Source organism: Giraffa tippelskirchi, chromosome 7 (assembly GCF_054371585.1).
Source record: "Giraffa tippelskirchi isolate mGirTip1 chromosome 7, T2T-mGirTip1v1.2.pri, whole genome shotgun sequence".
Classification (NCBI taxonomy): domain Eukaryota; kingdom Metazoa; phylum Chordata; class Mammalia; order Artiodactyla; family Giraffidae; genus Giraffa; species Giraffa tippelskirchi.
The window spans coordinates 74868806-74880444 of record NC_137281.1 but is presented as its reverse complement, the minus strand read 5'-3'; the positions used below and the strand labels follow the sequence as shown (position 1 = coordinate 74880444).

General features: G+C 42.9%; 1 protein-coding gene across 1 annotated transcript; it reads right to left on the bottom strand.

The window, feature by feature from the left end:
* Positions 1 to 2076: 2076 nt before the first annotated feature.
* S100Z (S100 calcium binding protein Z) lies at positions 2077 to 4683 on the bottom strand. The gene is made up of 3 exons (XM_081506153.1): positions 4627 to 4683; positions 4121 to 4316; positions 2077 to 2235 (listed from the first exon to the last, which is right to left on the bottom strand). Exons 2-3 carry the CDS (start codon positions 4259 to 4261, stop codon positions 2077 to 2079), a joined length of 300 nt encoding a protein of 99 aa, XP_081362279.1. The 5' UTR covers positions 4262 to 4316; positions 4627 to 4683.
* Between the last annotated feature and the right edge of the window lie 6956 nt (positions 4684 to 11639).

The window sequence follows — 11639 nt, the reverse complement described above, 5'->3', positions numbered from 1 at the left end:
GACCTTTCTTCTTCTCTATCCACATTCTCCTCCTAAGTGTCTAGTCTTGTGGCTAAACACCATCTAGATGCTAATGGATCCCAAATCTGTATTTCCAGTCTCCTGTTTAATCTGAGATCTGGACTAGGTCCTATATCCAACCGCTCATGTGATACCTCCGCTTGGATGTCCAATAGGGATTTCAACAGAGCTATTCCCCCTATGTCCCCACACAAAGCTGCTCCTACCCCAGTCTTTCCCATTCAGTAAAATGAATTATTTGCTTGAGCCAAAATCTAAATATTAGGGATTACGTTCATCTGTGTATAACAGAATCCAACTTAACCAGTTGGAGCAGTTTTTGCTTGCTTTCACATAAGGAGAGGACCAGAGGCAGGCAGACCAGGGCTGTGCAGTTAGTTGGTTCCTCTCAGCCAACAATGTCCCAGCTCCTGCTTTTTTCTTCTCTATCCTCATGGTCACAAGATGGCAGCCCCACCTCCAGCCTCACAGCTACATGTCATGGAAAGAAAAGGAAGGAATTAACAAGGTAAGGCACAGAGCCTATATGGAAATAGCAAAAATTCCCAGAAATTCCTGGTAGATTTCTGCTTATTTCTCATTGTCCAGAACTATGTTACAAGTTCCACTTCAGATGCAAGAGAGGCTGGGGAATAAGACTTTTTAGCTCAGCACACTGCTACCCTGCACAAACCGGGGCTCTAGTATATGGAAGAAAGGTGGAGTGGATATCAGATAGGCAATAGCAGTGCCCACCCTACGGTCCTGGACTGCCCTCTTTTCTATGCCTCATTACCAATCCCTCCGCAAGCCCTATCACTCTCACCTCCAAAAGATGGCAAATTCAGCTGCTTCTTTTCATCTCCCCTGCTCAGATTCCAGCCTGAGATGCCATTGTCTATCCCTCACAACACAGCCCACAGCCCCCGAAAAGGTCACCCTCTTCCACACTTGCCCTCTCTCTAGCTCTTTCTTCACACCACAGCTGGGATAAGCACTTAAAAGTATAATCACACCATTCCCTTTCTTAAATCCTCCAAAGGATCCATCACAGTTGGAGTTCCCTCCAAGCAGACCTTGAGTCAGTAGTTTATTTGAGAGGTGCAGGACACATGGGCGGGGCTTTGCAGAGCCCAGGAGGGGACGGTAGCCCAGAGCAGGCACAAGAAACCCTCCTCCTTACAGGCCACAGAGACTCAGCCCAGAGGGGACCCAGGGAAATGGCGCAAGACACTTGCCTCAGAAGTACGTGACCCCAGGGGAAAGTCAGTAATTGTATACCAGCCCCCAAGGGTGGCTGAACACCTTAGCCCTCGACTTAGCCCTTCCCTGAGCTAACTCACTGGAAAAGCCAGCACTTCCTCCCACTTCTCGGTCTTGCTGCTTCCAGACCCACAGCTTCTTCTTCTTGAAGCAGAATCACAAGAGGATGCAAGAACCATTTTATTTCTTTAATAGGATAAATTCAAAGTACAGTTGAAGGCTGATGAACATCTGTGAGAAATCTGCTAAGTTCTAGTCTCATTTGAAAGAGCTAATTTTTGTGATGCTCTCTCTTCAACAGATTAAAAAAAGCATATAACATTTTTAATTGAGATTAATAGAGACATACTACTATATAAAAAAATAGATAAATAAAAAGGACCTACTGTGTAGCACTGGGAACTATATTCAATATCTTGTAAAACCTTTATTGGAAAAAACTGAAAAAGATATATAGGTGTATATATATATATATATATCTGAATATATATGTACACACATACATATATATAGCTGAATCACTTTGATATACACCTCAAACTTACACAACATTGTAAGCCAACTACACTTCAATAAAAATAAGAAAATTTCATACACATAGGAAAATTCCAAGTAGGGCATACAAGATTTGGAATATTTATTCAAAATCAATTTATTAACGTATACATTACTTAATAATACTAGCAACTGATTATAATACATGTATATTATATCTATAAATGGCATTACTGTGACTATGGCTCTGAAAGGAAAAGACAAACAGTAAGTAACTGTGGATATATATCTGCCTTTAGATTAACTTACTACTTGTCTTTACTTTCCTTTTTTCTTCAATTGTTCTACAAAGTAATCATTACAAGCAACCATCAGAGCTGCCACCATGACCACAAATTCATTAAAGTCCACTTCGTTGTCCTTATTGGCATCCAGGTCCTGCATTATCTTATCAACCAACTCGGGATCCTTCTGGCACTAAAAGGAAAAAGAAAATTTCTAACTCCCAGGTTTTGAGGTTTATGACAACTGAAATCACACCTTCCTTTTATCTACACCAAAGTCTTCATTTCCATTTTTAGCATCGAAAGCAATTTCCAAGAGCCTATCTGCAGGTGGGTTTGAATCCGGGCACACATTCTAAGTGAGTCTGGGCCTCTGCCCCCAGTCCATATAATCCTCAGACCTAAACACCAAGAGGAACAAACAGCAACACATCAAAGTGAGCTGCTGATGCTGAAAATGCATTTACCAGATAGCACAGGTGAAGGGCCAGAACCGGGAGAGGCTGTGGGGGGCGGGGGGCTGGGACATGAAAAGAAGGAAGCTTTGAAGCCAACCAGGGAATGTGAGTGACTCTGCCATTTACCATCAACGAGACTTGGAGCAAATCACTTAACGTGTTAATATCTCCTTTTTCATCAAATGAGGAGAATAATATCTCCCTACAAATTGAAGGGGTATCTCAATACACTTTTATGAACACTTAGCACCAGGTTGTTAGATTTAGCAAATAAAAATTCAGGACACCCAATCAAATGTGGATTTCAGATGCATAATGAATACTTTTTTGGTATAAGTATTGTCCCCAATAAGTGCGGTTCATGGGGTCGCAAAGAGTCGGACACGACTGAGCGACTAAACTGAACTGAATTATGTCATATTATATATTATCCGACAGCCTGTTTTGTGTATCACAAAACAAAACAGAGGCACCCAATAAAGGGTAGATCTTATGAAAATGACTCCATTTTATTGGTGAAAGGAAAACAAGGAGCCCATTGAGGAAAGCAAGGTTCAGAAAGGATGGGGCTGTGCAGCACCCACTTTTCCTATAATTAGAGGTTGATGAGAAATGTTTGCCAAAGTATAGCTCATTTCCTCCAAGAATTCCCCATTGTCCTCTTATTAGCTGCCAACCACTAAACAGCTGGACATTTAAATTGAACTGATCAATTCAATCAAAAACAATCACAAATTTCACTTGAATAAATCAATGTGCCAAGTTTCACTTACGGAGTCTTTCATTCTAAATGTTACATGACATAATCGCCAAACTGATTTTGAAAAATAAAAATGTTCTTGGACACTCCTAAAATTACTAAAAAGGTATTGTATGTTAAAAATTTTTAATTTTTTCCCGTAGAGGGTGGGGATAAAAGATTGTCACAGTTATAATTACTACTGTCTTAACACAGCATTTGGACAGAATAACATCATGCCAGGCTACAACGTGTACTAAAACTCCAAAGCTCCAAAAACACCAGTGAGCATTTTCCTCAGGGTAGGCTTCAAACACTCCATTGTAAGGTTTCACCAGTGGATTGATTCAACTCCTGGCTGTTTTGAGATGTAAATCTGTTTGCTGTCCAACTGGTCATGGGCCAGACATCTCTTGCCTCAGTCCCAATCAGCTTGTTCTTGGTTGACAAACTTGCTAGTATTTATCATTCACTAGGAAATTTGCTACCACAGCATGCAGTACCCATGGCTTCATTTCTGGCCCCAAACATCATATTTATTCATTTACAGACAGCTGGATAGAGCTCCAGGTCATGTCACTGGTTATAACTATAGCTCCAAGTATAACTAGCTGTACTTTTGCTGCACTAGGACATTGAATAATTGACAAAAGCCTCAAATATAATTTCCAACACCTGGAAACCCCATGTCCCCAGACACCATGGAAAGGGGTACATGCCCACAGACACAGAATGCAAAGTCCTAGTGTTTGCTCCCCTGTATTTAGAATCTCGATAGGAATTACATGGTGTGGACAGAGCGCGGCAGACGATGTTCACAGAGGCTGTCCCTGGACGTGCACGGCTTCCCCTCAACTGAATGGGGAGACAGCCAGACTCACCGAGAGGAATTCTGTGAGCTCTTGCTGCAGGAGCATCTTCAGCTCCCCCTTGTAGAGCTTGAACCTGTCTCCCTCCCTGCAGGAGTAGCGGTGGAAGGTTCTAATCATGATGTCCATGGCAATCTCCAGCTGGGTGGGCATGCTGGAAGCAGAGGGGAGCACTCCAGGGCGGGCTATCAAAGCCGGGGAGAAAATGCTTGTGGAGGACAAGCCGGTGGAGAAACACCAACACCTTCATTAAAACGAAATATTGCCATCCCCTGCTCAGCTCACACCCCAAGGGATGGTTGTTAAAGCAGGATAATCCTCAATTAACCAAGTGTTCTGCCTCTCTAGGGCAAGCTAGAGATCTCTGTGAGTGAGTTTTTTCCTCCTCCCCTAATCCTCTCTCCTCCATGAAGGAGCTGGTTCAGAGTGTTTGGAAGTTAGCAATCAGACAACAAATTCAGAGCCGTGATAAAACACAGGTTAAAAAATAAACAAAAAGAGAAAGGAAACGCGCGTACCTTCATAGCTGTTCAGCCAACGCAGGGCTCCATCAACAGGTGTTTATACAATTAAACTCTAACCATTTATACCCAGGGGGGTCCGCCTCAGCACACCTGTTTCCAAGAAGATGAAAATTGCCAGTGACAAGAGATTCAAGTGGAAATAACTCTGAGCCTCTTTTTAACCAGGAAAAGGAACAGATGTGAGCTGCCCCAAGGGCCATCAAGGAAGGGCTGGCCCTCACCGTGCGCCCTGGAGGAGAAGGCGAAGAAGTAAAGAGCCTGCCTGCAGTTACCCCTCATTAAGGGGAGTGTGGGTACAAATGCGGTCAGTTGCTAGGAAGTTCCTGACTGGAAAGAAATCTAAATATCTAAATATAGAGGAGCAGAGAAGAAACACTGGTTCAAACCTGGAGACTCCTCAGTAAGGCCAACAGCAAGATCAAGGGCACACACTCAGAGAAGACCGGTTAAACTCATCCAATGGCCAGGGACTTATTTAGCTCTTAATAAAGGTAGGGGGAATGAGAAAGCTCTGTGTGTGCCAGTTTAGAAAGGGAAAAAACAGCGACTCTGGGTGTGTAGGAAAGAAAAATAAGGATATATATGTGTTCCCTGGTCAGGGAACAGAGATCCCCCACATGCGGAGAGGCACAGCAAAAAAAAAAAAGGTGGAATATATACATGCATATATACTTGAGTTTGCCTAAGCAATCATTGAAAGTTTACAAAAGAAAGTAAGAGAAAAGTAGTAGCTACAAGGGTCAAGATGGAAACTGAGAGGTTGGAAGTAGGATTTCTCATTTACCCCTTTCAAACTGATATTAACTTTTTCAGTTACAGGACTGTATTGCCTAATTAAAGAAAGAAAGAAAGAAAGAAATCCATAGAATGAAGCCCTTGAGGCCATGTATGCAGGAATCCACTGTGGGAAATTTCCAAGTGAGAGAAATTTAACAAAGAAAAAGTCACTGGAAAAACCAAGGCCAGAGACTGGCCACTGTGCTTTCAATGCTGCCTGTGCTCAACCTGAATTATATGGAAAGCAAACCAGTTATCTCCTTTGTGTCTCCTTTCAACAAGCCTGTTGGGCTGTGTCCTCAGCCAGCCCACTCCTGTCCCTCTTATCATCAGGCAGCCCACAGGACTTCCTGAGAGGTCCCCAGAGACGCTCTCACCTTGCACCTAAAGCTCAATTCTCAAAAAAATAATTTTAAATTAGCTTTTTTTTATGATGAAAGTAATAATGCATGTAGTAAAACAGAGTTCTGAATACTCAAGAGTATGAAATAAAAGTAAAATTCTCTCCACCATGTCCCACCCGAGTTCTTCTCAGTTAACACTTACCTGTGTGAGAAGCAGGATCGTGGTGGTGGAAAGTATGGACTGCCTGTCTCCTGCTCTCACCTCTGTCCCCAATTAGCTGTGGGATCCTGGGCTCGTCACCTACACTCTGTGTCCCCATTTCCCAATCTGTTTAAACAGGATCACGGTAGTACCTACCCAACAGAAAGGGTTAAACATGTGCCTGAAACATACTGAATGCTTTGTTTGCATTAGCTATTATTATCATTATAGAAAAAAAGATACATTTATCATTTATATAACTATATGTAATATTATGGGCTTCCCAGGTGACACTAGTGGTAAAGAACCCACCTGCCAATGCAGGAGATATAGGAGATGCAGGTTTGATTCCTGAGTAGGGAAGATCCCCTGGAGGAGGGCATGGCAACCCATGCCTGGAAAATCCCATAGACAGAGGAACTTTGTGGGCTACAGTCTGAAGAATCACAGAGAGTCAGATACCACTGAAGCAACTTAGCGTACACACACACAAGCATTGACACTTGTGCAGTTTGTTTTTTAAACTTAATATAAATCTTACTATATCAACACAGATAGATCTATCCCATTCTTCACTGAAATTGTGTATTATTCCATTGGATGCATATCCCTACATAGAATCATGAAATATTTGTCATGTATTGATATTATGCTAGGCCCTGGGTCAATACAGGAGGAGAACCTTGCCCCAGCAAACCTCATTGCTATTTCTACTGGGGCTGTGTTAAGTAGAGAGAATGCAGGAAATGCTGTGTCTTTTTTATGGTGGGTCTTCTAACCAAGAACTCCCCTATGGCTTTGTGACTATACTCTCCTGATCTGCTCATTTCTGAATGCAATTTCTTTGACTCCTAAATGTTGGCAATTTCAACTACTCCCATCATTTCCCTGGTGGCTCAGACAGTAAAGAATCTGCCTGCAATGTAGGAGACCCAGGTTTGATCCCTGGGTTGGGAAGATCCCCTGGAGGAGGGAATAGTAACCCACTCTGGTATTCTTGCCTGGAGAATTCCATGGACAGCGGAGCCTGGCAGGTTACAGTCGATGGGATCAAAAAGAGTCAGATATGACTGAGTGACTAACACTTAAAATTTCAGTCACTCCCCAAATCATATCTTTTGGCCCAGAGTTCTCTACTAATCTCCAAAACCACCATCCAACCGTCTGCTGGACGCCATTCCTACCAGAGTGTCACACAAGCTTCTCACACTCAATGAGGACCAAAGCCAAACCCATACCCTCTCCCCACCCACCTGCTCCTCCTGCTCCCATCACCCAGCATCTGGCACCATTTGTAAATATCAATTGAATTCATCCATTTCTCTCCATCCTTCACCAGCTACAGGACTTGGTGATTTGGAGTCTCATTCCTCATTCTTTACTGCTCTCTCTACTCACTATTCTCCTTCATCCTGCTGTCAAGAGCAGTTAATCTAAAACACAAATCAACACCCACACTCCTGGGCATTCATCCATCTGACCTGCCTACAAACTGACCAAAATGTTGTGCTCTCTCCTCCTTCCCTGCCTTAGCTGGTCCAGGCCCAGGGCCTGGAAAGCTAATTCTGTCACTCCTCCCAGCTCTGTTCAAATATCTCCTCTTAGGAGGTTTCTCGCAAGCTTCCCAGCTCCTCACCCTTTCCTCTGGTAGGTGCCCACCTCTGCTCTCCCTTGTCCCCAAGAGCATCTCCTTTTCTTTTTACCACTGCACTGATTGCACCTTTCTGTAATCACTTTTTTTTGGTCTGCCCACCTACTCCTCCCTCTCCAGACCAAACGGGCAGAATCGATACCTGGTTCATCCTCGCACTCCGTAGCATTTAGCACAGGGTCAAGCGCATGAAGGAAAAGCTTTGAAATCTGGCTACTGACCACCAGACACCTGACAGCAAATACCTTTTCTTGTATTCCCATATTTCTAGACAATGATTTTTGTAAGACAATAAATTTATTCATTCTAGATAAAAAAAGAAATCTTTGCTGATGGATGGATTAATGAACAAATGACTCAGAGAGGGAAACTAAGCTCCCCAAAGAGTTGAGCCTTGTTGGGTTTAATTGTCCAAAGAATTATTTGATTTGCATTTATTCCACATACAAAATTTGTTTCATCAAAGAGAGAGACAACAGTTATTTCCGAGAACATAAAGAGTTTGAATTTGGAACTATTTTTACGTTAAGCTGCTGAAGTTTTAAATGTACTAAAATGGGTAAGTCTTGTAGAATATCTGGGTCCCAGCAGTATTATATCTAACTCATATTCAACCAAAAATAATTTACTTGGAAAATTCAATTGGCAGGGAAAATTTTTAATATTGAAAATTATAATGTTGTAATTATAATCTGATTCTAGAGATGTAAAATACATATGATCTTGGTGTGCTTTGCTCTTAGGGTTTAAAAGCAAAGTGATTTCCGCTTGGCTTTAGCAGAGCTACATGTTTCCTTTGGTATATGGTGCCCTCTAGTGTCATACTCCAGCACTGCATCTGGAAGCTCTCTTTCCCAGATGGCGTTGGCATTGCTTGTATGCTCAGTCAGGTCCGGCTATGGACTGTAGCCCACCAGGCTCTTCTGTTCATGGGATTTTCCCAGGAAGAACACTGGAGTGAGACGCTACTTCCTCCTCTTCCCAATGCAGGGATCTAACCCACGTCTCTTACATCTCCTGCAGTGGTAAGTGAATTCTTTACCACTAGTGCCACCTGGAAAGCCCCCTAACTCCCAGAGTGTGCTTGAAACTGTAAACCACGGCTCTTCTTCAGGGACTTATCTGTGGTGGTGGTTGTGTTCAGTCCACTCAGTCGTGTCTGACTCTTTACAACCCCATGGACCGCAGCACGCCAAGCTTCCCTGACCTTCACCAACTCCCGGAGCTTGCTCAAACTCATGTCCATTGAGTGAATGATGCCATCCAGCCATCTCATCCTCTGTCGTCCCCTTCTCCTCCTGCCTTCAATCTTTCCCAGCATCAGGGTCTTTTCTAATGAATCAGCTCTTCGCATCAGGTGGCCAAAGGATTGGAGTTTCAGCTTCAGCATTAGTCCTTTCAATGAATATTCAAGATTGATTTCCTTTAGGGCTGATTGGTTTGATCTTCTTTCAGTCCGAGGGATTCTGAAGAGTCTGCTTCAACACCACGATTCAAAAGCATCAGTTCTTCAGTGCTCAGCCTTCTTTATCGTCCAATTCTCACAACCATACTTGACTACTGGAAAAACCTTAGCTATGACTATTCAGACCTTTGTCGGAGAAGTAATGTCTCTGCTTTTTAATATGCTCTCTAGATAGGTCATAGCTTTTCTTCCAAAGAGCAAGCGTCTTTTAATTTCATGGCTGCAGTCACCATCTGCAGTGATTTTGGAGCCCAAGAATAAAGTTTCTCACCGTTTCCATTGTTTCCCCATCTATTTGCCATGAAGTGATGGGACCGGATGCCATGATCTTAGTTTTCTGAATGTCGAGTTTTAAGCCAACTGTTTCACTCTCCTCTTTCACTTTCATCAAGAGGTTCTTTAGTTCTTCTATGCTTTCTGCCATAAGGGTGGTGTCGTCTGAGGTTATTGATATTTCTACCCTCACAGTCCAGAAAAACAGGTTTAGAGGTCCAGCCACACATTCCTACCATGCAAGTCATATGTTTCTGTCCCAACAATTACAGAAAGGAGATTTCCCCTCTCTCTGCCTTCAATTATGTCCCTAAGCTCCTGAGTTCCCTGCTGAATTAAAGGCATTATTCTTGCCTTTTACCAACAGACAGCTGAGAATCAAAAAGAAGAGGAATCCTAAAGGCAAGAATTTCTTTAACACAAGTCAAACATCTATTTTTCTTGGCCCAAAATGAGAAGATTTCTGCTCTTTGCTTCAAAATAATCCAATGGGGAAGAGGTAGGTGATATGCTGGGAAGTGGGTAGAAAAGACATTAAACCAGATTGGCCATGAGTCAGGGTGAGTACTGGGGACGTGAGAGTTCTTCAGAGAATTCAACATTCCGATTTTCTATACAGTGGAAATCCTCCTTAATAAAAATACACATACACATACATACACACAACCCCCATCCCAGTCAGCATGAGGCAAAGGTAAACCAAACTGGAATTATCTCTCAGAGGGAAAGAAGTAACTCAATGGCATTGTGTATATGGAGGAATTCTGACAGAAGAAGCTGCCATTTGCTTTTTGTCACTGATGCAATCAACTGAAGAAAAGCAACTTAACTAGTATTAGAAGAATATTTAAAAAACCTAACTCTTTAGGCTGTTAAACACTGAGATAAATCACAGGAGAAGATAGCTAAGGAAATTCTTTCACTGAAAATAGAAAGTGAAACTGAGTTATTCATACTGATAGTCTGAACTTAGACAGTCATGATGGCTAGACTGAAAGCAAGCAGGTAGAATGTGTTTGGACAGTGTCATGTATCCATGCCACAGGACTGAACCTCATTCCTGTGTCTATTGTCAGGACTAGCTATCAGCAAGTCCAACAATTACACTTCCCTTGTCAGCTAAAACCACAACCCCTCTCTGCAAAGTGTCAGTGGTGACCAGCCCTCAAAATGGCCCCCAAGGATCCTTATCTCCTGGTACTCACACTTTTGTGTAGACCCTGCCCACAGTGAATGGAGCAGACCTGTGTTAGCAACAAGATATTGTGTGTGACTGACAAGGCAAGGGCATAAAAGACACCACGGCTTCAGCTTTACTTCCTCTTGGATCACAGGCTCTGGGGAAAGTCAGCTGCCATGTTGGGAGGATACTCAAGCCTTCTGGAGAGACCCATGTGGCAGAGAACTGACCAAGAGCCAGCACCAGCCTGTCAGAGATGTGATGAGCCCCCTCAGAAGTGGGCCCTCCAGCCATGGCAAGCCTCCAGATGTCTGCAGCATGACCTCTTGGGAAACTCCAAGCCACAACAACAGCTACACAGCTCCTGAATTATTGTCCATCGGGCAGTATGAGAGACAATAAATGTTGTTTTAAGCTAAGTTGGGGTTAACTGTTATGCAACAGCAGATAACTAATATAGTTTCTGCCAAGCCTGGGAGAAGATGGCAGAAGACTGAGAAGGAATGAGTGACTGTCAGAAATCCCTTGAATTTCACATACTTCTAGAACTCTGTTTTGATTGCCTCCAGAGAGGCTCCAAGCTAGGCTTCAACAGTACGCAAACCGAGAACTTCCAGACTTACAAGGTGGATTTAGAAAAGGCAGAGGAACCAGAGATCAAACTGCCAACATCTGTTAGATCATAGCAAAATCTAGAGAATTCCAGAAAAACAGCTACTTCTGCTTCATTGACTACACTAAAGCCTTTGACTGTGCAGATCACAATGAACTGTGGAAAATTCTTAAAGCGATGGAAATAGCAGACCATTGTACCTGCCTCCTGAGAAACCTATATGTGGTCAAGAAGCAACAGTTAGAACCAGACATGGTGTTTGGCTGGTTCCAAATTGGGAAAGGTGTAGGTCAAGGCTGTATACCGTCACCCTGCTTATTTAACTTAAATGCAGAGTACATCATGAGAAATGCTGGGCTGGATGAAGTACAAGCTGAAATCAAGATTGCTGGAAGAAATATCAATAACTTCAGATATGCAGATGACACCACCGTTATGGCAGAAAGCAAAGAGAAACTAAAGAGCCTCTTGATGAAGGTGAAAGAGAAAAGTGAAGAAGCTG

Coding starts and splice junctions, on each gene's coding strand:
- S100Z (XM_081506153.1), bottom strand. CDS start 4,261: ATGCCCACCCAGCTGGAGATTGCCATGGACATCATGATTAGAACCTTC. Junction 2,236..4,120: donor AGCTCACAGAATTCCTCTCG/GTGAGTCTGGCT, acceptor TTTTCCTTTTAG/TGCCAGAAGGATCCCGAGTT.